This window comes from Aspergillus sydowii (genome assembly GCF_001890705.1).
Source record: "Aspergillus sydowii CBS 593.65 unplaced genomic scaffold ASPSYscaffold_1, whole genome shotgun sequence".
Lineage (NCBI taxonomy): Eukaryota > Fungi > Ascomycota > Eurotiomycetes > Eurotiales > Aspergillaceae > Aspergillus > Aspergillus sydowii.
The window spans coordinates 2,487,851-2,509,780 of record NW_024467859.1 but is presented as its reverse complement, the minus strand read 5'-3'; the positions used below and the strand labels follow the sequence as shown (position 1 = coordinate 2,509,780).

The 21,930-nt window shown below is 50.2% G+C and overlaps 8 protein-coding genes and 1 non-coding gene across 9 annotated transcripts; 2 read left to right on the top strand and 7 right to left on the bottom strand.

The window, feature by feature from the left end:
* Positions 1–168: 168 nt before the first annotated feature.
* ASPSYDRAFT_167626 (uncharacterized protein) lies at positions 169–2,790 on the bottom strand. Its single transcript, XM_040843380.1, has 2 exons — positions 2,248–2,790; positions 169–2,195 (listed from the first exon to the last, which is right to left on the bottom strand). The coding sequence occupies exons 1-2, from the start codon at positions 2,689–2,691 to the stop codon at positions 300–302; spliced, it is 2,340 nt and encodes a 779-aa protein (XP_040708015.1). The 5' UTR covers positions 2,692–2,790; the 3' UTR covers positions 169–299.
* A 215-nt stretch (positions 2,791–3,005) lies between these two features.
* Positions 3,006–5,224, top strand: ASPSYDRAFT_38893 (uncharacterized protein). The gene has a single exon (XM_040845800.1). It carries the CDS (start codon positions 3,111–3,113, stop codon positions 4,983–4,985), a length of 1,875 nt encoding a protein of 624 aa, XP_040708014.1. The 5' UTR covers positions 3,006–3,110; the 3' UTR covers positions 4,986–5,224.
* A 2,209-nt stretch (positions 5,225–7,433) lies between these two features.
* ASPSYDRAFT_140754 (uncharacterized protein) lies at positions 7,434–8,011 on the bottom strand (the record flags this gene model as incomplete). The annotated part of the gene is made up of 3 exons (XM_040841077.1): positions 7,434–7,747; positions 7,802–7,852; positions 7,897–8,011. The coding sequence occupies 3 exons, from the start codon at positions 8,009–8,011 to the stop codon at positions 7,434–7,436; spliced, it is 480 nt and encodes a 159-aa protein (XP_040708013.1).
* A 662-nt stretch (positions 8,012–8,673) lies between these two features.
* On the bottom strand, positions 8,674–8,746 carry ASPSYDRAFT_t9. The gene has a single exon. It is a non-coding gene; the product is annotated as a tRNA-Thr (tRNA).
* Positions 8,747–8,834: 88 nt separating this feature from the next.
* Positions 8,835–10,494, top strand: ASPSYDRAFT_38892 (uncharacterized protein). The gene is made up of 2 exons (XM_040845799.1): positions 8,835–10,351; positions 10,419–10,494. The coding sequence occupies exon 1, from the start codon at positions 9,321–9,323 to the stop codon at positions 9,996–9,998; it is 678 nt and encodes a 225-aa protein (XP_040708012.1). The 5' UTR covers positions 8,835–9,320; the 3' UTR covers positions 9,999–10,351; positions 10,419–10,494.
* A 541-nt stretch (positions 10,495–11,035) lies between these two features.
* ASPSYDRAFT_295167 (uncharacterized protein) lies at positions 11,036–11,797 on the bottom strand. Its single transcript, XM_040844659.1, has 2 exons — positions 11,479–11,797; positions 11,036–11,341 (listed from the first exon to the last, which is right to left on the bottom strand). Exons 1-2 carry the CDS (start codon positions 11,686–11,688, stop codon positions 11,168–11,170), a joined length of 384 nt encoding a protein of 127 aa, XP_040708011.1. The 5' UTR covers positions 11,689–11,797; the 3' UTR covers positions 11,036–11,167.
* A 2,647-nt stretch (positions 11,798–14,444) lies between these two features.
* Positions 14,445–15,944, bottom strand: ASPSYDRAFT_38888 (uncharacterized protein). The gene has a single exon (XM_040845798.1). The coding sequence runs from the start codon at positions 15,814–15,816 to the stop codon at positions 14,638–14,640; it is 1,179 nt and encodes a 392-aa protein (XP_040708010.1). The 5' UTR covers positions 15,817–15,944; the 3' UTR covers positions 14,445–14,637.
* A 2,831-nt stretch (positions 15,945–18,775) lies between these two features.
* Positions 18,776–19,048, bottom strand: ASPSYDRAFT_140912 (uncharacterized protein; the record flags this gene model as incomplete). The annotated part of the gene is made up of 1 exon (XM_040841087.1): positions 18,776–19,048. One exon carries the CDS (start codon positions 19,046–19,048, stop codon positions 18,776–18,778), a length of 273 nt encoding a protein of 90 aa, XP_040708009.1.
* Positions 19,049–19,664: 616 nt separating this feature from the next.
* ASPSYDRAFT_63902 (endo-1,4-beta-xylanase) lies at positions 19,665–21,478 on the bottom strand (the record flags this gene model as incomplete). The annotated part of the gene is made up of 11 exons (XM_040850259.1): positions 19,665–20,030; positions 20,096–20,161; positions 20,207–20,297; positions 20,352–20,384; positions 20,431–20,449; positions 20,498–20,586; positions 20,643–20,788; positions 20,845–20,966; positions 21,025–21,073; positions 21,128–21,168; positions 21,241–21,478. The coding sequence occupies 11 exons, from the start codon at positions 21,476–21,478 to the stop codon at positions 19,938–19,940; spliced, it is 987 nt and encodes a 328-aa protein (XP_040708008.1). The 3' UTR covers positions 19,665–19,937.
* Positions 21,479–21,930: the final 452 nt, after the last annotated feature.

Here is a 21,930-nt window from a genome sequence, read left to right as displayed (position 1 = left end):
AAGAAGAGATCGGCTAATGTGTATAACTAGCTGTTCGCGGAGCTTACACTAGTGGACTTGGGCTTTGATAGAGAGTATTCTTATAGTGCTGGTCGGTCTGTTGGGTCCACAGAGTCTGTTGATACAGTTCAAGGATATTGGACTACGGTTGATAAGATGGTTAAGATGGCCCATGGTCCATGCAAACCTGAGTCTTATTTATATCACGGAGCACCCAATAGCAAGCAAGGTAGTTTTAACATTGGTAGTCGTAGGAGTAACAGTACAAACGACGCTTCGTGTTTGCCGGATTTCCAACGTCAGCGTTCACGTGAACTCTTCTCTTTAGACTTTTTCCTCGAGATACGTAGACCTTTCTGTTCGATGAGGGACTTTGGCTGATCAGGACTGTCAGGAGGCTCTTGTTCTGGGCCTGCGGCCACCCTCCCATGGAGCTCATTCGCCTCGCTATGCTTACCCTGGTGGCGATATACTTGTGAGAGAATCTTCATGGTTCTGAGTGCAGATGGGTGTTCAGGAGCTAAACCCCTACGGGTATTCGCTATTGCCTGCTCTAGTACTCCCTCTGCTTCTTTCAACAGACCCTGCTCTTGGTAGAGTTCCCCTAGATTATTCATGGTATTCAAAGTAGAAGGGTGGTCAACAGAAAGTGTTCTTCTCTTTCCCTCCAATGCGTGTACAAGAGGCTGCCTCGCTTTTTCTAGCATCCCTTGCATGTAGTAGAGCCGGCCGAGGTCATTAGCAAATTCCAAAGCAAGGATATGATCTCGTAGGAGCGTGTTCATAACATCAAGTTTGGTGAGGGTGGGAAGGTGGCTTAGTGTGTAGTCGTACAGTGCCACTGCCTCCTTCAGCCAGCCCTGTGAGGTATAGAAGCATCCGAGGGCGCGGATAGTCCGCAGAAAGGTGAGAAGATCCTGATACGGAAGTCTGTCTCTGGCTGATAGGCGCTGCCATATCGATGTCTCCATCTCTTTAAGCTTGACCCATTTAATACCGAGTAGCGCTGTACTGGTGTCCAGTCCAAGGCCCTCAATTTGGGACAGAGGTTTCTGGCCATCGGTACTAGTGAGTTTTCCATAGAAATCAATGTGATGGACAAGCCGTTGTAGTTCAGTCACGCGGGAATTCGTTGTCGGAAAAAAGGGAATGGGAACCTGGATATACAACATATGTATTACCTGTGACATTGGAAATCGTTTGAATGAAGTGACATAAACTGGAATATCAAAGTCCAGTGTGTAGGGTGTTTGACAGGTGAACAACAACTCATCGCTTCTGTGCAACTCAATTGGTCGAAAGAACGGTCTCCGAGAGATGAGCAAGTCTTTCCACATCTTCTCTTCAGGGGGTGATTGGGTGCAATGGTATAAAAGAAGGGCGCTTCTGTCAAATGCTAGAAAGGGATGTTGGGAGGGGCGTCGTAGCGGAGACTCAGGGTTCGAGAACCAAGATACGAACGTCTCCCAGGTATCCGCAAGTTGTATGATGCTTTCACAGTCGGCGGTTTGCATCTCAAAGATGCTGTAGAGGTCGCGCCAATCTCTTTCCTGCTCAGATATGTGAAGCAGAATGCAAAGCCGAGCAAGGATCTGGCTTTGGAGATCATGGCGAATCTCCGCCTCTGACAGAAGACCTAATAAGGTAAAAGACAAGCCCTCTGGTTTAGGACGCAATTGGCGATTGGCCATATCAAAGCATGCATTCTCAAGAGCCAAAGGTAAGTATAATGGTCTTACACCCTGCTCGGCGGGCAGTGTTTTCCAAATCCCATCGGCAACATCGAGCTTCCCTCTGGCCATCCTGTAGATATCGACAACCCTAGGACTTTCTCTATCGAGGACTTTCGCTCTTAGTGCCAAATCCAACAAGAATCGCGCTTGATTCAATGTTATCACCAGCGAAGCCCACCGATTGGGAGTCGAAAGCTGCACTGATGGGGTCAAGGGGGTGTGTACAAGCTCAGCGAGATCGCTACCCGGTAAAGTTGACATAATTGAGATGAGAGGACGTATAATTCTGGAGGCCTCCCAGAGAAGGCCTAGACCTCTCAAGATAATAAACCACTGAACGAAACCGTTTCTGGCTTGAGCGGTTGGGTCCACGAAAGGGCAGCGCATCCAGCGCTCGGTCACCCAGTCTGATGTTCTATAACCTATCACGACTATGTTGACATAAAGTTCAAATATGTGAATCTATCAAGCAGTTAGTAGTGAGACTAGATAGGCCACGTGCGTGTCCACTAGCCTGTACTTCATCTGGAGGCTTATCAGATGAACTGATGTGCCCACCCAACAGCTCCCAGGCATTGTGAGCTTCCACCAAGCCTGCCCGTAGTGCTCCCTTCGTTTGTATGGTGGCCAGTGAGTACATTAGCCCCAGAAGTTGTTTATTGTAGACGTCGAGCCTATCTTTCAGTAGCTCTAGACGGTTTTCAAGATATCTGGCTGCATGTCCATAGCGGCCCTGCTCTAGCAACATATCGGCATATTCGGCAATGACAGGAGGGAGGCAGTCATATTTCCGAAGCGTCTTGTCAAAGAATGTTTGCGCTGCAGAGTAAAGGCCCATGCGAGAAAGTTTCGCAAAGTGATGGATTTCCCTTTCAATATCTTCTTCCAAGTCGAGCTCCAGTCGGATTGTTGTTCCATCAGGCGGAAGCTCATTCTGCTCATCTGGATGCGATGACATCTTCACTATATAATCACATATATCAATATGTGTATTCCGGATGCTGGCAATGGGGAATACGGATTTTGTTACAACGTGCGGATTGGAATTGGGGTTTCGTGAAGGGACGCGTGTTCTCTCAAGGCCAGTGCAGCAGAAGCAATTATATCGGCACCTCTATCTGGTAGAGATGATGAAACAATCACCGATGAACCACTGCCCGAGCGACACGTATTTGCATGGCGCGCAAGGCTGAACTATCGAACAACCAGTCGCGGTGACCACGCCGCCAGGCTGAATCGCAAAGTGCATATTTTTTTTTTTTGTGTGTGTAGCGGGGAAAAGCCTTGCCTGAAATCCAGAGCCACGGATATAATAAATAACCCACACTCCAACGTTCCTGCCGCAGGGTATGCCCGAGTCGAAAGCAATGCAACACGATGTGGAGCCGTTACTCTCAACTCTGGTCTCAGCAGCCACCTCAGAGCTCAGAAACGGTCTATAGAGACTTGTTAGGGACGCGGATTCAGAGCCTTGGGTCTAGACAGTTAGAGAAGGTAAAAATCGATTGCTCGTTCCTCCCAGACTCGAAGTGGGGGGTGTTAGGCGACAGTCCCCCTGGCGATCCTGCCTGGCTCTTGTACCTTCAACTCCAATTCAGCGAGCCTGACAGCTGCAAATTGGAGAATACGGCCGTCGGGCTCACCTTCGAAAAGGCACATCGCTCCACCATGCATCCACCTTGTGAGTCAAAGCTGGGACCCATTCTTACAGCTCATTATGGTCCGAGTGGTGTTTCAAAGGGGCAGCTAGTCCATCACAGACGGCCAGCAACAGTTGGACTAATTGGCCGTAATGCTGATAATCAACCATTATTATACGCGCAGACTTGGCCGGTGGACGGCGATGCCAGTGGGTTCCACCGGCGTGTTGAATGGACGATAAAGGAACCATATCCAGAGCATCAGATGATATTGCATCAGGAAAGAATGCGAATGGGCCTGGTGATAACACATGACCGGGACCCTTTTCTGATCAAGGTTCGCATAGAGGGAAAGCTACAAGGAAGGCAGGGTTGGTTCAAGTTCTCTTCGTCCACAGAACCCTCCTCTAAGAACTTACATGTCCGAGTTTCCCCGTCTGATAACGACTTGACTCCACTGGATAATACTGCTAAAGAGCTAAACAACAATATGACGGCGCTTCTTCTGCGGCACACCCGAGATATTCCCAATCGACTGGAACCGCCAGGATGGCATGGCCTGGAGAGGCAAAGAATTCAGTGTCCCCCACCAGTCTCACGGCCTCCATCCCTACAGACGCTGCCAGGCGCGCGCGAGACCTATACAGTTGGCTGGGTTTGTGCACTACCGGTAGAACTGGCAGCTGCAAAGTCGATGTTGGATACAATTCATCATTCTCTCCCGACTCCTCCAAGGGACCAGAACAACTATACTTTCGGAAGCATTGGACCTCACAACATAGTCATTGTTTGCCTCCCTGCTGGGGTATACGGCATAGGCTCTGCTGCAACAGTGGCCACTCAAATGACCACTACCTTTCCCTCCATAAGGATAAGCCTGATGGTTGGCATTGGCGGCGGGGTTCCTGGCACAGCTGATGATATTCGACTGGGAGACGTCGTCGTCAGCAAACCACAATCGTCGCTTGGGGGAGTGTTGCAATACGACCACGGCAAAGCGATCGCAGACGGCAAGTTTAAAGTAACTGGCGTTTTAAATAAGCCTCCACTGGCGCTTTTACAAACCATCAGCAAACTACAAGCCGAGCACATGGTTACCGGTAGCAAAATGACCGGCTACGTAGCCGAGATGCTCACTCGATACCAAGGAATGCAGGCTTTTGCCTACCCTGGGCAGCAGCACGATTTTCTTTTTAAATCGGAATATGATCACCCCGGATCGAGCCCTACCTGCGAAGAGTGCGACGCCGCCCAGCAGATCCACCGCCGGCCGCGAGACCAGGAAAGCCCTAAGGTCCACTACGGCATAATTGCATCAGCGAGCCAAGTTATGAAGCACGGTAGGACTCGGGACCGCATCTCTCGTGAACATGGAGTTATCTGCTTTGAAATGGAAGCCGCTGGCCTCATGGATTCCTTCCCGTGCCTCGTTATCCGTGGGATCTGCGACTACGCAGATACGCATAAGAATGATATATGGCACAAGTATGCTGCTGCCACTGCTGCTGCGTACGCGAAAGAATTTCTATCCATGACTCCTGTGCGATCAGTCAAGTTGACGCCAGCCTTCCAGTCGTATAAGGACGGCATAAAGACTGACCTCTCCGCATAACCAGTATCTCGATGTGACCTAGCCTGCATGTCTGTTAGGTTAAAGATAGATCCAGATTCTCGATTATTAGTTTAGGAAAAGTTGTTGATAGCCTATATCCCACAGGAAACCACAGGTCACCCTGGGATTTCCGGTGATTCCTCGATGTAGCTCTTATGTCCAATTTTCGGTTGTCGCTGAACCCTCCAGTGGCTAAAGCGTAGGCAATAATCAACGCATCTACGTCGAAATAAAGCCCCGCGTTCTCAATGATATAGCTCGGACGCGCACCCGGACCTAGATGAGCCTGGGCGAGGTTGAATCAGTATTTGCTGCTCTGTCGAAGGAGGGCGATCTTTTAGTATAAGATTAGGGCTAGTCCGAGGAGATACTGCATACGAGATAGGAGGGATGTCGTTTTGTTTGTGGGAGTGTTGATTATTGAAAATGGGGGTACTAACAAGTACAAATCATCCAGTTCGCTAAGGCGTCCAAATCCTGATAATCACTGGGCCACGTAAGATGCAACTAAGTTCGATGTTTTATAGACGGGCGAGTGTCCTGCAATGTTTGGTTAATTATGATTAGAAGATACTACGATGTGCGCTCCATTTAGAGAGGGCGCTAAAGGTTACGTATATCATATAGCTTGAGGAGGAAATTCACATAGTAGTAGATTCATTCAAGGTGATCAGACGTATTGCCAGCTGGGCCATACCGATTAATCCGCTGTACTCCATCTGAGCAGAAGCCCTGCCCATATATACCATAACCCAGGATGGACGCTTCAGCGATCCTATACTCAACACCAACCAAAGATACATCAGAATCAGACCGAACATTACTCGTCCACCTGCTCATAAAACTCCCTATCCTTCTGAACATGATACCCATTCCTAACCCTCTTCTCCCCCTTCTCATACTCAGCCAGATACCTAAAATCCTCCACACAGCTCCGCGCCATCTGCACATACTCCCTCTCCAGCATCTGGTACAAAACCCGCACAACATAGTGCTGCGCCGGACCAGGCCATGTCCCAAATACACAGCCTGTCTCGAAGTTAAGGAATTTGTCTTCTGGGATCGTTACGACGAGCGACGAACTTAGCTTAGTTGGTGGGAATGGCACGTCTTCATGGACGTCGTGGTCGTAGCGGGCGACTTTGGTGCTTGCTTGTAGTTCGGTGGTGTACACTGTGCATGTTGATTCAGTGGGATTGCGCAGTATTATGGACCAGCGTGTGTCGGGGCAGTGGCCTTGGGCGACGTGGATTTCGAGTGTCATTTCAGCTGTTAGTTAGGGAGGGGTATTATGTTAAGCTGAATGGGGGAACTTTGAATAGTATCGTGGGAATGAGACAGACAAGAGGAGGCTATTTATGCATTTGTGTATAAGATCCTCCATTCAGTCCTTGTTCATTGTAGAGTATTGTTAATTGAGGCTTCAACATATTCATTACCATTCGTTATATCCAATTCATTCATCAGCAATGACAATCAGCTGAATTACACCCGTTAACGAGAATCAACTCAGCATCAACACCATCCCCCTCTTCTCAACAATCACCCTCCAATAACTCGTCGTCAATGCCGGCCAATCCAGCGGGGCGGCGCGGATATTCATCTCGATATTAATCATCTCCATGGCCTCTATACTCTCGAGGATGGATTTCACGTACGGCTGCAGGAAGCAGTGGCTTAGGAGGCGGGCGTGCTGCGCGAACTAGATGATTAGGACGTTGTGGAAGGCGATTGTATATTGGTGGATGATTTGCAAGTTTATGTTTGTGTGAGAGGTGTCTTTGAAGATTGCGTCGGCGCGCAGTTCCACAGCAATTGGCCGCTGTATATAATGTCGACAAGAAAAAGGATAATGATAAGGATAAGGACTGAGGTGTGGCGCCCACATGAATTCTTTGACCAGATCTGGCAGCATGAGGAGTTTAGTCGTGGGGCGCTGGCTCCTATCCCTGCCCTGGGTCATTACACCAGATTTGCAGAGGTTTATGGCAAACCGGTTGGGAATTTGCACTTTGTGGGCACGGAGTATTCGGATCATTGGAAGGGGTATATGGAGGGGGCGTTGACGACTGGGGATAGGGGGAGCAAGGAGGTTGTTGCGGTGTTGGGTGGGAGAGGGTGAGGCTAATCTGTAGGTAGCAAAGTATACAAGCTAATACAGGAATATTGGTCAATGTATCTCAGTGGTGGATATGGATGATTATTCGAAGATGGTCGGTTCGCTGCACCTAACTGGGCTCCTTTTATTCTTGGAAGCTATCTGGAATAAGCAAAGAGGAGAAGAGAACTTCAAGAGAGAATGGGTTCAGGTCAAGATTGTAATTACTATCAACGACAGAATTTCAACAGAGCTATACATAAGGAGCGACAAACACAGCAGTGCTAACATCAACTATATACATCAACCCTTCCAGAATATGGAACGGTTCAGTTAATTAAAGATAAAGTCTAGTTAAACTCCTTAACCCAGAGGTTAACAGCCTTGTACGTGCTGCTGTGCGCACCGTACCAGTAGACAGTCTTGACCTTGGCATCGCCATAGCCCTCGATGGCGAAGTAATCCTTGCCCGCATGGGTGAAGTAGCCGTCGTCGTTGCGGCCAAAGTCCAGAGTGCTGGCGCCCTCGGGGGTGTTACCGGAGTGAGGGACGGTGAACTCGACAGGGAGCACGGTCTTCTCGACGACGTACAGGTTCTGGAAGGCCGTCGGGACGGCGCCCTTGCGGGTGAATGAGACGGCGCCGGTGTCGGGGGTGGCGTTGACTGTTCAGCGTTGTTAGATTGTGTTCGATGAATTTTGGTAGTGTGCGTGCTTACAGATGGCGATCTCGGTCTTGTTGGTGACGTCGCCTCCGACGTAGAGGTATTCTGTACATGTTAGACAGTTCGTTAAATGAGTAGCGGTGACATACGGCCGTCGGTCACGACAGTGCTGCCGCCATCAGCGACGAGAGTGAAGGACGAGGGGAGGGTCGCGGCGGCGACGGCGCTGGCAAAGGCAGCGATGGTGGCAAGAGAGAACTTCATTTTGATAAGAGATACTTGGAGGTTGATTGTTGTGAGAGTTGTAGGACTGTGATAGAGGCGGCGGTATTTATGCTTAAGCTCAAGCACGTCAGGGCCGGCAGACGTTGACGTCGATTTAAGACATGCAGCGGTTAGTCTGCACTCGGCTAAATTGTCATTCGTCTTGTTTGGGCGATCTCCTGCTGGGCCTGGAAATGGCGTCCAGCCTGCTCCACAACGTTGGGCCAGCTGCTCTTCTTGAGTATCTGCTCCGAGTCCAAGTCTGGTCCGGTCCACCGCCTCATCCGATCGATGATTGCCGGGTTGTTATGACTTATAATAGATCATTGCATCATAATTTCAAGGGGGCGAACGAGAGAGCAATATCAGGTATTGAAGCAGAATCCGGATGATCCGGGTACCTGGACGCAGCCCTAAGTTGCCTCAAAAATTGGCCCAACTGGCCAATATACGGAGTACAGATAGCGGTGTAGATCCGATATGAATCAAGCTAGAAGCATTTGGAATGAAGCTCAACGTCAGGCTAGACGTATACCAAAATAACTGAGACACTTGGCGGTGACTCCTTGGACATGATCACCCCTGGCTCACGTCAACTTGAATAGCAAAAACGAAAACTACCAAAATGAATAGATGTAATAATATATGTATAAAATCTTGTATGCCCTCACACGGGATTGAACCGTGGACCTCTCCATTACGAGTGGAGCGCTACTACGACTGAGCTATAAGGGCATTTTTGCACACCCACCGGCCACTACGCTTTATCAGTTGAAGTAAAGGGGTCACTATAAGTAGAGAGTACAATTACTGGAACCTGATGAACGGTTGAATTGTATTGTCCGACTCATAAAAGGCGTAACGCTGTCGACGTGGGGCTGAACAGGATCCACTGCAAAGATCGCGTCCAGGTCCTCAGAAGGCTCATTTATCAATCCAGTTCATCAATCGACGGTATCTCGAACGAATAGACGTGATAATACACAGACAACATGTGGTGAACAAGAATATCCGGGGTGCAGGCACTTAGGGCTTGGCCGAGGCTTCCTGCAGTACAATACCGGGATTCCCCTGTCAGCGTCTTCTCCTTTCTCTCCTCGTGCAACAAGTGTAAACCAGCAATATGAAGGCAAGGACGGTTTTGAACAAATACAAACACAACACATCACCACTGTCCACCTTTGGAGTCTCTCGGCTCTCTACTGCTATCTCCCATTCTTCACTCTCGACCTCACGGTTTAAACCACGGCATTTCCCACCTTGCAGACGCACACCACCACACACAACCCATTTCTCAACATCAGCTAGCATGAGTACTGCGCCGCCGCCAATTATTAACGGAGAACTCCAGCTATCCAAGAGAACTCCAGAGAGCCTCACAAGCGACAATGCAGCCGATGACCTCGAGCGACTCATGCAAGCAGACGGCTTCAGCAAGTGGGGATTTGTTATCTACCGGTGCACATACACCAACGGCGCGGACTGGGAGGCCTTTATGGCGCGCATCTACGACGCTGTTATAGAGTACCTCGAGCTCTACAACGGCCTTGACATGCTAGACTCCTTTGCGCCCACGGTTATCGAGGACCGGGCAGCCTTTGAAGGGGCGACAACAGCTACACTCCGCGAACATTTCGTCAACACATGGGTGCCGAGTGCATTTCCAGGGGAGAATCCGGGCTTGGATATGGATGTCTTATCTGGTGTAGAAGCTGGCAGGTATCGGTTCTTTATTATGATAGATGAAGAGAGTTTGCGGTCTGTTTTGGATGCGACAGTGGATGGGATTAATAGGACGGGGTTTGTTCGACTTGTGCAAGCGGATTGGGGCGCCAAGAGGTCCTATATTGTTGATGAGGAGGATGAAGAAGCTGCACCTGTACTCGGATGGAATGAGTGTGAGCCTTTGGATGGATGTATCCTGCAGGATGTGGGCTGGATGAACGTGCTGTATGACCATGTCGAGGCAATGGGTACTTGGATATAAGGATGCATTGGGACTGGGAGGACCATTACTCTCGGCCACCTGAGATTGCGAAGATCTTGTAGGTGTCGTCTATGAGGGCTGATATAATGCAAGTACTAGAAATCCAAGAGTCGTAGGGTACGTGCTCAGTAGCTGTCTTCGGTATTTGGCCGCAGACGAGGGCGTCATAGCAGGGGCACACCAACGCTCAGACGCAGTGGCACAGACTGCCCAGACTCAAAGCTTGTGCGAATTTCTCATCCCGACTGGCTTCATTTCCCCTTTGTAGTAATGTAGTCCACCGGGGGCTGCATGGTGGGAAATGAAGGAGCTGGGGTCGGGGGCCGGCCTCGGACTTGAGTGAAGAAAATAATCTATCGCAACGTGAGGTCCTCGGTGAAGAATGCTTGCGAGCTGTGGGCCGGATCTGCAGTTCCGTACCTTATTTGTATTTACCGTGAATAATGCCTGTGGTGGCAGTTCCAGTAACTGCCGGGCCGTCTGGTCGGAGGAAGCCCTGCTGACGAGATTAAGACCGGGGCCAGACTTCCGAAATATTTTTCCACAGCTGAAGGATGGTGATGCTGGAAGATGACTGACTAGCAATAATCCCAGGAAAAAGGGCCGGTGGCTGCCTGTTCTTCAGGCCGCTGCAGTCTCATCTCGACCTGGATACCTGAAATGCTTGGGACCGGTTGCAGATGGAGGGTCTTCATCCATGTACGAAGATATCCGGAATCACAGGTCTCGAGGGCATTATCGACCCTGCAAGCTGCGTAATTCAGGGAGGAATTGAGGCGGTTCGCTGGGCAATTCCGCTGATATCTGAGAGCCAGCCAAAGCCAGCGCCACTCGGCATATTTGAGTCACCCTCGCACAATTTGATTATTCTGTCTGTAAAATCTCTTCAGCTGCGTCCATCCTGAAGAGATCGAACAAAGAGAACAAAGAGAGTTGGTGATTGATATACACGCCCAGCTCCATTCCTGGATTAGCATGCGGCGCAGCTTACTCGTCGTCCGAGTAACTTGACTCTTCCGGCTCCAAGGTTCGACTAGCGTGTCGCAGGATTAACTAGTGGGTTGGCTGCATGTTTCGTTCTCGTTCGATGTCGTTCCACCGTCTCCAACCTCTCGAGGGCCGAGCCTGGACAATTGACGGCTCTGTTGTCTTGCAGCTCAAAACAATGATCAGCAAGGTAATATGCGAACTAGAGAATGCACTTCGTAGTGATACGAATATATTGCCAAGTACAAAAAACCTAGAATAATTCCAGCAATCACCCGCGTGGATCTGATCTCTGCCATCAAACGCGGTGCCGACGTGTGCTCTAAGTTTGCCGACGAGCAACTTCGCCAAGCTGCCTGCGCAGAAACGGTTCATAGTTAGCAAATTCGAGTCTCTCCGAATCTATTCCGTCTCACATATCTCTGTACTGATTCCAGACAACCTGAACCGTGGTGGTTTTAGACTGGCAGTAATGGGCAAAGGATTTCACCACCCTGTCGTCCAGATGACCTGGCGGTGGCCAATTCCCAGCATAGAATCGCCAAAGTAAAATGGCTGGATACAATGAGAACCCTAGAGAGTAGACAGTGGACCTTGCAGACACAATAAACCAGGTCCTGAGATTTAGCTGCCAAAGCAGTACATAATCAACAAACTGTCGAGATGGAGTACTGCGAATACTCGGCCTCAACGCACTGGACATATTCAGAGCTTCCCAGGGAGTGGAAGACACCGCTTCCTGCAGAGGCTTTAGCACGGTACTTTTGTTACAACCATTCGGTCTCAACAAGTACCGAAGCCATAGGAAAGGGGGCTCAAGCCCGGGGCCTGGGAACCACTTCGCGAGGACGTTGATCTAGAACGTGCGGCGGCGCGGCACCTCGCAGGAGAAACGCGTGGTTCCTGGGTATTTGTGATAGGTCATAAGCATGAAGATGGTTGGGGCCGGTACGGACTACGGACAGAGCAGCCAGAGGGCCTTAGAAGCGACGAAATAAATGCAGAGGCGCTGGGTAGCTCCCCCTTTTGGTACCTAGTAGATTCGCTTACGGGTGGGACATGGACAACACTTGAGCCGAGGTGAAGACACAGGTCAGCCATGTTCATCGAGGTGGAGCCTGAGAGGGCAGTAAAATTAAAGTTAGAGGTCCAGGCTATTGTTAGCTGGACCACGACCTGCAGTTCCAGGAATTGGTGGATGCTCTGTTGCCCAGGCTGCATGCGATGGGATCTTCTGGGATCCTCCCGGCCGTTCACGGGAGCTTCTCCGGTCGTGATCTGAGGCGAGGTGAGGTGAGGTGATGTTTCAGGCGTCCAGTATAACGCAGATCATCCATTCCGATTGAGGAGGAAACCAGAAAACGAAAAGCAAAAAACCCCAACGACAAAGACGTCTATGGCAGCCGGTGACAGCTGGCGACAGGCAGAACCGGACCTGTCCTGCTACTGCCTATCGCTAAGAATGGTCCAAGTCCTCGACATTTTGTCCAGACTAGATAGAAGTACGAAACTTCTTTGGGAAGGCTCGTCGTCGAAGAGTCACTCCATGCTAGCCTCTCGCACAGCAGCTCGAGCCCCGACGCATCCACGGCGGTGTTCCCTGGACTGATAGCCCCTAGGACCTATAAATCCGGATGAATATAGGTTGGAAGGGGAGCCGCCGCTCAGTGGTCCCCTCGTGTTTGATATTTCATTTGATATTTCCACAATTCGATTATACTGTAATCTGCAGCTCCACTGGCAAGGAAATTAAGGATTTCAGGTGACTTGATCACCAGGAGAACAAAAGCAAGTGAGTTGAATCGCTGCCTAATGAGGTCGCCTATCCCCATTCCTCGAGTGCGCGTCACACAGGGGTCGAGGCAAGCTGCGAAGCTCCTCAACGAGCCTCGACCTGGTTGAGATGGCTGGTAATAGCTTGGTTTCAGAGTCAGTTCGTGATCATTAGGATCAGCGTCCTTCGTTCGGTTTCGAAAGTGATCTGGTTGCCGGATTAACATGGCAATAATGGAGATAATGATCAGCGGAAGGATGACCGCGAATAATTTCAATTCAAAATTATTGGCGCTAACGATACTATTATTAAGTACAAAAAAACAAAAAAAAAAAAAACAAAAGGCCTTTTAGCGATTACCTGTGATGCCCAGCCCTGGACAATATCTCTGCAGAAACTTGACTCAGTCCGCTATCAGGTCCACGCAGCCCGTTGCATAGAAACAGCTCAGAGCAGAGCGAGATTGTGCCTCGACTCATACACAGCACCGTACTTCGTGTAACAGTCCTTCCAGGCACTTTCCAGACTATCATATCCCCAGCGGAAAGCAAAGGCAAGGAATTCCATCACCTCGATGTCCAGGCAGGGGCCGGTGATACCGCGGGGCTTAAGATACCTCTCCATCCTGCGAGAGACTACGGCCACAATCATACCGAATTCGCCTCGTAGAGCGTCTGGGCCGCGTCGGATCGTTTGCTTGATACGATATGTTGTCTCGTCGTCGAATCCAATGCACCAGTCTGTAGAATATTAATCAGGTAAAATCTCATATACGATGTAGCGTGGCACTCACCTTTATGCTTTTTAAGAGCATCGCTCATGCCCGGGAGTGGTAGGGTTACCTTCCTCATGGTTGGGGCCGCAATCTGTTCTCTAACAGATGTTTGATCGTGATGGAGAACTGCCAAAGGGTAGGCCGGGACATTGAGGAGGGTGTGAGCGCTTTAAATACTCTCATGAGTATACAGTCAACACAGAAACATGATCAGTCGACCTTTTTGACTAGTTTCTCGTTGGCCTTTTATTGGGCGGGAGAAGCTTGATACCTACAGCCATTCTGGAAAAAGGGTTCTTTTGACAGATTCGGCACTCCACGGGGGCGATCCCCGGATTATTCGTTAGGCAATTGGAGGGCCTGACCAAGCTCCAAGGATGGTGATTCGACCCGGTCTCACGGCGCAGCATTACGGAACAGGATTGACAAGTTATTCACCTCTATACCACGGACTAAAAGTACCGAATAGGGAAGCAAGCCGAGAAGTCAAAGCGGGCCAGTTCTTGCATGCGCTATAAAGTTGCCGGGTGTTTTGCTGCCCAATCCGATATGCTCGGCGTGCCAACCTTGGGCAAGTCATTTCCGTATAGAGTTGAGAAGGAACGAAGGCTTGCGGACATGGTGTTTGATGGTGATAGGCTGGACCCACCATTCGCGGCTCTTGAGTGCCTGAGTATAATCAGCCGAGAGCGATCCTTTCGCGGCATGCTCCGCCTTTTTGGACTTTGAGCCCTCGGAGCTCTGTCCACTGCCCAGACCGCTAGGTTCGTCACCGCAAGATCGGCCGGGGAGGCTCCCAATCAGGATATTGGAAGGGAAGGACTCAATGTCAGAGCTTCCTCTCCGCTGGCAGGTTCTCGTTATGCAGTCTAGCCAACTGGATTTATCTCCGCAGTTGTACAAGAAGTGTCTGAGTGAGCCAAAGGTGACCGCTGGTCTCATACCGGTCCGGATCAAATATAAATTGTGCATAACTAAGGCCTACAAAAACCTTTGAAACAGCCATCTGGCGACCGGACACCCTGCTAGTCCAGTCTCTCTTTTCCAAAAGCTTCGGTGACACGACAACCATCTTTGCCACAGATATCTCTCACGCTCCTCCATTATCCCTGTTCGTCCTTGGGTTGGTCATAAACGAGGCCAGTGATTGCCCTGTGGAAATAGGCCCAGTTCGGCGGAGTTGGACCTTTGACGTCGAGTCGGGCAAGGTTGAAAGAATACTGGGCAGGCAGCTGTGTATGTCTCACGAACATGGCCCACAGCTTCGCAATATTTTTGCCTTCTTCGTGAGGCAGTAGCTGCTGTTCGCCCTCGTAGAAACTCTTGGCCTCCAAGCTGTCCAACCAGCGAACTCTTTTCCTTTGAAGATTCGCCATAGATATATCGAGGTCGTGGAAAAGCATCGAACCAGTCCCGTCGCCCCATGGGTAAAGGTCGGCTAGCCAGATGAAGGTGTCCCTCAGGACCCTCATTCGGTACCTTTCGCGGTTCGATTCATGGTCACCTCCTTCGACGTGGGCAATTTCGAGCATCTTGTCTCTTCCATATTGCAACCGTGTGATAGAGTCGGTAACGTACGTGGCCAGGCTGAGCTTCAGAGGCGCAAACGCGTCAGCCTTGCGTGAGAAGTCACTGGCAAGTGCGTTTGACATATCAAGCCCCAGCATCAGATTGCGAAGGTCCCTGTGTCGATTCGAACCCAAAATCTGCAGTACCTCCCACAACAGCCTGGCGTCGCCGCAATCCGTTTCCCTTCTGCCCTTGATCTTGGCGAGTTTGTGCAAGAAGGCCGCCACCTCATGCGATGCCTGGAATTGTCTGTCGCCCTTGTCTGTGACAACCTGGATCTCAACCAGCCTCGTTGGCGGCTCCTGGTCCTCCTCTTGTTCCCCTTCCAACGAAACCCAATAGTACTCTGTACACAGATCCGGATCTTCCAGCTTCTCCCCTATATCTCCTCTTATGTTGAATGCCTCAGTGACGATATTTCTGACTTTGTCCTTATCCTGCGGCAGGTACACATAAACCCACACATTGGCCAAGTCAATGACGTCCGCTTCGATCTCTTCCCTCTGCGTATACGGCCTGCCTCGGGCGAACTCGCGAGCCTTCAACTCTGCTGCCAATTTTGCTTTCTCGATGGCGTTGGACTTGATGTCATGGATGATCCCAGCTTGTCTAAGTTCCAGGCGTAATCTGTCTGCCACCATTTCAGCACTGCGCTTGGAGGCGTATGGCACGACCGTTCCGGCCCACCACAGGGCATTGCTATCACGGTCCATGGGTATCGATTCTGATAGACGACAAGTCCGAATTGGCTATTTCCTGAGAGATAAAATGGACTTGGTATTTTCCTGTCTTGGTTGATGCGGAAATGAGAAGATGGCAGTTGAATATATACCTTGTTCTTCCTGGGCTGCGCAGACCACCTTCACTACCCGATCCAGTCTTTCACGCGCAACATTATCATTTGGAAACGTTGGTTGGGCTTGAAAATTCTTTCGACAAGGGTCAACGTGTCCAACCCTTCTTGCCTCGTCCGATTTGCCCTAACTCAATGTTGCGGTCAGAAATCTCTGCGCTCGAGCTATCATGAATGATGGGTGGGAAAGCGCGAGCATTGGCCATGATGCGAACGGTCAATCGCGTCTGATCGGCTCTGACTCGTGTAGGAGGCTGACTGCTGGTAGCGCATGCAAGTTGGCATTTCCATTGCATACATGAGCGGTGGGTTCGCGCGGGGCCCTCCACGCGATCGGTATTTGATCCCAAGAACGACCAATCGATCACGTCCACCTGGCCCTGGCGTCATTTCAAGTTCTTTCTCGCATTCGCATGACAACCACCTGCAGGTTTTGTGGAGGCCCGACCCTCAGCGGCACGGATCGATGCGCTTTTATCTGAGGGCTGAACTCATGAACCCTGCCAAATCCCTACATACTCTGGTTCGTGAGGCCTAATCATGTTCGTTGCCTACGCCGGAAAGGCCTACATGCCTGTTGCAGTCCAACATACCCCCAACTCATCACGAACGATGGTTCGCCCTTTGCAGGGATTGTAGGTTAGGCAGAAGACAGACCCTTAGGGCATCGATATAGACCGCCCTTTACGTCTATATTCATTCAGAGCCTCTCGGTCTGGCGGTCATCCACCATCCTTGGAATGATCCCTGCCCGCGTTGACTCGATGAGAGGTCCTTCGTTGCAACGCTGTCGGTTGGCAGAAAAGTCGAAACAGAATGTGCTAACAACAATGGTGAAGCCGGTCTGGCCGCGCAAAATCAACAGTAATCCTTTAGGCTCTTGAAGAAACACTGCGAGGACCCTCCAAGAACGGGTGCTTCGTTGCTTTTTCCTACACCCCCGGCAATATCCGCCTCCAAATGCTGCTATGAATACCTCCCTTCTGCCTTTAGGGCAAGGATGATTGCACCACTTTGTTCATAGGTGATGATATAGAGCTGCTGGCTCGACAAGTTAGGGTTCGTCGGGTTGACTAGTTGGCGCAGTACTTGACACTCACTTCGAGCCTGAGCATAGGTTGGGCGACACCGCCAGCTATCTACCATTAATACGCAACCATCCAGGGATATGAAACTGAATTAAATGGTTGCAGAGTTGGTAGTCTAGCGGAAATGATTGGATTAGCTTCTATCAGGTATGGACTGCATTATTTAGCCCGAAACACGTGTTTGGCAGTGAAAAGCATTGCAGTTGGCTGTCTGGACTTCTTTTGGTTTATTCTGGATGCTGCGATGGACAGTCGGTGTAGGATATGAGGAACATCCACGGCGAATTAATGCTTCCATGGCTGTTTTGATTCCTGTGCGTTGATCTTCCTTGGAGGGACTACAGGGTGGAAAGTGGGTATCGAAATGTGCAATAATACCACTCGCGCATAAAATGTTGACTGGTGTAAAGCCGTCCTTGTATATCGCCTACCTGTATACGCTAGCACACTACGTACAAGGTCGGTGTAAGGCCTGACCAGATATGGATGCTATTAGTCTAGAAAGGTAGGTAGGTCACTTCTCCCAATTTCACAGCGCAAGGTTTTTTTTGAAGAAAAGACAAACGAGGCGGGAGTATAATATATGAACATAGGTCTTATACGACCCAAACCGGGTTAATAGTACGTTGAAAATAGAATATACAACTTGCCATGAAAATATCCATCAACATTTACGTATTCAGATTTTGGTTCTATAATCATATCATTCATCTTTTGAGTCTACACCGTAGGTGGGGTTGTATTAGGAATTTGATGAAATCAAGTACTCCTAGCTGATATATATATATCACACTAAGAAACCATATCGGTGTAATAGTTTGTCCTTTCTTTTCAACTCCGCCAGATTAGACCTTACCGAAGGAGTTTAAGAAACTACAGCTAATTTACGAACCACGGTATCAAGGGATTTGAATAATTTCATAATTGGAGAGATGGTGAATTGCTGCCTGTCCGTGCAAGTTTAAAGAGTGGAGCAGGTGGAGGAGAAAACTTGGCTTTTGACGATGTCGGTGATCCCTCCTGAAACACCCCGCCGAGTCGCTGTCACTGGCAGACGGTTCATTAATCATTTAAATCACTGTAAATGAGATACAAGATTCATTCGGGGCAGCTTGTCGAATATCGTATTCATTATCGGAACCCTAATAACCAGTGGGCGAGAACATCTGGATCGGTGGGCCAACCACTCCTGGGCCTGCTCTGGACGCACAATGTGCCTGTTCCGTTCCTGGCCTTCTGTCCCTGAATGAATGAGATTTAACGGGTGATAGATAATAATGGACATAACTCGTTAATTGGAATTGTGCTGGATTCGACAGGTTTCGACGCCCCACGAAAGCACGTGAATCTGGGCAGGCAAGACAGAGCGGCGATCTCCGATTGGACTTTGCAGTATTGGACCGATCTTCGACTGATCTTACGGTCGGTTAGAACTGGAAGCGATTTAGAGTTTTCAGAGTGAGATTGAGAATGCAAGACTGAAGAGGTGGTGGAAGACGAAAATGGTATACTAAGTCGCTCGCTAAACTTCGTCGCAATCATAATACATCGAAAAAGGGAAGAAAAAAAAAAGAAAGAAAAAAAAAAGGATCCAGTCCAATGCGACTTCAATGACTTCAAAAGTCCAGTAACGCCAAGCCAAACCACCGAATGCCTTTACTCCGAATAATCAATGCAGTGCAGTCTAGTAGTGCGAGGAGTACGAGTCGTCTGCAGTCACTACGCCAACAGTTAGTTATATTCCAAAATCCAGTCTAACAGTTCAGGGCAAGACGTACTTGCAGACTCGACGTCCCGCGGCATGGGCGTCTGCGACTCGCGATAATTGAAGCCCAGATTCTTCAATCGCACCGATCGCATGTAGACCTCCTGTTCGCGCGAGAAGCCTCGGTAGGCGTTGTGCTCTGCGGGGCTGTACTGGCGGAAGAGGGCGGCGGCGACAGTCACGGCGAAGAGGCAGGCGACGATGACGATGACGATGACGGCGGAGTTGCTGAGGGCCATTTTCTTCTGAAGTCTGGTGTTTTATGTGCTATGTGGTGGTGTGGTACCGCTGGCAGCGGATGGCCTGAGGCATAATTCGGTGGTAGAACGAGAGTAAGTATACACAGTAACGAGTGCGACAGAGAAGCAGGGCAGAGCAGAGTAGAGAAGCAGCAAGAGCAGAAGGAAACCAAGAGTGCCGGGAGCCGGCCTTAAAGGGCAGTTAAGGTTGGATGCGCTGGCCCAGACTTCATTGCCTGCATGCTGGAATTGAATTTGGGTCTTCCAATCATCCACGCGGCCTTTTTTTGGCTTTTTTTGGCTGCCACTCAATCAAGGCGATTCTTTCCAGGGCTCGTGGCTCCGCGGTGGGGGAGGCTGGCGGCCCTCTGCGATCTGTCCACGCCCAGCACTGGCGACGCTGCAGCAGGCGTGCGAGTCCGCCGATTGCATCACACGATCGGCGGATTCGGCGTCATCTTCTTACTGTTCTTTGCTGTTGCGTTCGGGCTCTTCGTCCTTCCGTTGGTGATCTGCCACCAGAGTGGACCACGAGCTGCGTCATCAGCAATCAGCGTCTCTCAGCGTCTCTCAGCGTCTCTCAGCGTCTCTTACATTCTCGAGGGCACTTCAAGCTCGGAAGCACAGTTCACCAGCGTGTTTCACCTTGGGCTTCACATGAGGCTGTGCAGGGACTCCGGGAGTTCCGGCTGATGGTCCAGACTCAGACTGATGCTGACAGGAACAGCAGAAACTACTAAGAACGCTTTTGGCTTGGAATGGTCTTGGAATGGTCTTGGAGAGTATCTGATTGGCTGGTCTATTGGATGTTTCAGATATTAGGCAGCGAAATAACAATTTATGCCTGCAAAGTCCACCATCATATACTACCCCGTCCAACCGAGACAAACTACGCCAGTGCATCGATAATCGCGTTGTAGGCGTCCTTGGCCTGGTAGCTGCTGTTAAACAGCAAGGGGGTGAGCTCCGACCGCCACGAGTCCTGTCGCGTGTCAACTCTATCGCCATTCTTCATTCTTCATTCCTGGTGGTGGTGGTGGTACTCACCTTGTCCGACACGCCCCAGACGGTGATGCCCACGCATTTCTCCTCGTCCAGACAGGCATTCAGCAACTACTTTATTAGCTTCCGGCATATTTAAAGAAAAGAAGCACTCACGTTCAGGTAGTCGGCTGATGCGGCGCCCGCGATGTCGAGCTCGGTGATGGCGACTTCAGACACCCCGGTGCCAGCGAGAGCGGCCAGAGCTGTGCAGGGAGTCAGCATTAACAGTTAAATATCAAACTGGATCGGGGGCACTTATGCTGGAGCTTCAGAGCTCGACCAGTGGCTCGCACTGGACTTGTTAATACATATCCATATACCTTCTATAGCAGACCTACCTATAATGACCCTGGGAGCCTGAGAATAATCAGCAGTCCATCCATACCAGAATTTGAATCAACTCACCAATTCCATCAATCGGAACACCAGCCTCCAGCCACTTGGACACATTGTCGACCATCGCCTGCGTCTTGGCGTAGCTTGCGGAGTCGAGGCTACACTCTTAGCATCATCCATGCACATGCATCCTACCACAACTGCAGAGACTCACTTATAGTCATTTATATACAGCTTCGCATCCGGGTCCGCGGCACGCGCAGCCTCAAACGCAATCCTGACAAAGTCCTCGCCGAGGACGTTGTAGAAGACGCTGCTACGGAACGAGCCGTCTTCCTCGAAGATTTCGTTGACGACGTCCTACACCATTAGCATCTAGGGAAATCGGGAGAGAGAGAGAGAGAGAGAGAGAGTACCCAGTGGAAGATCTTTCCCTTATACCGACCCATGACCTCGCTGATGTGGTTCTCCATGACGCTCTGCAGTTCAGTCTTGTCGCTGATGGAGGATACCCACGACGGGAGCTGCGAGTGCCACACTACGGAGTACCGGTATCACTGTTAGCGAATGTATAATTATACAGAGCATGAACATACCAAGGGTGTGTCCGCGAATCAACTTGTTGTTCTCAGTCGCGTAGTCGACCTATCTTTATCAGCCCGACAACCTATACACCTGGTTCTGCCCAACAGAACATACCAAGAAGTCCGCACCGCTCCAGCTAAAACTGCCCTGGGATGCTACAGGAGTCAAGTCAGAAAGTACTCAAAGTACTCCTACTCCTACTCTCACCCCTAGAACAGGATACTCACGCTCAATAGAATCCCACTTCATGCTATTCTCCGGCGTCAGCGCCCCAAACTGCGCGTTCAGCACGGCCTCGTTCTCGCTGTTCTGCAGCAGGGCCTGGTCGGAGCAGGTGCCAAAGTACGACTTGCCCGCGGCGACAAAGGCATCGTTGAGGCTTGTCGACTGGCGAGGGAGAACGGCGGCCGACGAGGCGATTGTGGCGAAGAGCGCACCTCCGGCGAGGGATTTGAGGTAGACCATGGTTTCTGCAGTTCAGTTCGACAATGGCAGTGCGAATAGAAGACGAGTATGGAATGATTGAGAATTGTTATTGGCGACAAACAGCAGACCAGAGCTAACTTATATATGTCCAGTCGCAGGCAGGCAGGCAGGCGGAGGAAGCACCGAGGCGCCGGGCGTTTTAGGCTAATTGGAATTTCCGCTTTGGGCGCGGACTGAAGCCATCCAGATCGATCGGCAGTGCGACTTTCCAGAGAGGACTTGGTGCAATATATCCGCAGGAGATGTCGGCATTGGCAGTTTCAGCCAAGCTTGCAGACTTGCAGGCAGTTTTGTCTCCGCACGGGGGAGGGGACAGTTCAACGGGGAGGGGTTCTGCAGATTTAGGCTTTATGATTTACTTCTGTTCTGCCGAAAGGTCGAGACTCTATTTTATTTTATTTCATTTTTATTTCTGATGCATGAGGAAGATT

Coding starts and splice junctions, on each gene's coding strand:
- ASPSYDRAFT_38888 (XM_040845798.1), bottom strand. CDS start 15,816: ATGGACCGTGATAGCAATGCCCTGTGGTGGGCCGGAACGGTCGTGCCA.
- ASPSYDRAFT_38892 (XM_040845799.1), top strand. CDS start 9,321: ATGAGTACTGCGCCGCCGCCAATTATTAACGGAGAACTCCAGCTATCC.
- ASPSYDRAFT_295167 (XM_040844659.1), bottom strand. CDS start 11,688: ATGTCCAGTGCGTTGAGGCCGAGTATTCGCAGTACTCCATCTCGACAG. Junction 11,342..11,478: donor CAGGTCATCTGGACGACAGG/GTGGTGAAATCC, acceptor GTTTCTGCGCAG/GCAGCTTGGCGAAGTTGCTC.
- ASPSYDRAFT_38893 (XM_040845800.1), top strand. CDS start 3,111: ATGTGGAGCCGTTACTCTCAACTCTGGTCTCAGCAGCCACCTCAGAGC.
- ASPSYDRAFT_167626 (XM_040843380.1), bottom strand. CDS start 2,691: ATGTCATCGCATCCAGATGAGCAGAATGAGCTTCCGCCTGATGGAACA. Junction 2,196..2,247: donor AGCCTCCAGATGAAGTACAG/GCTAGTGGACAC, acceptor ACTGCTTGATAG/ATTCACATATTTGAACTTTA.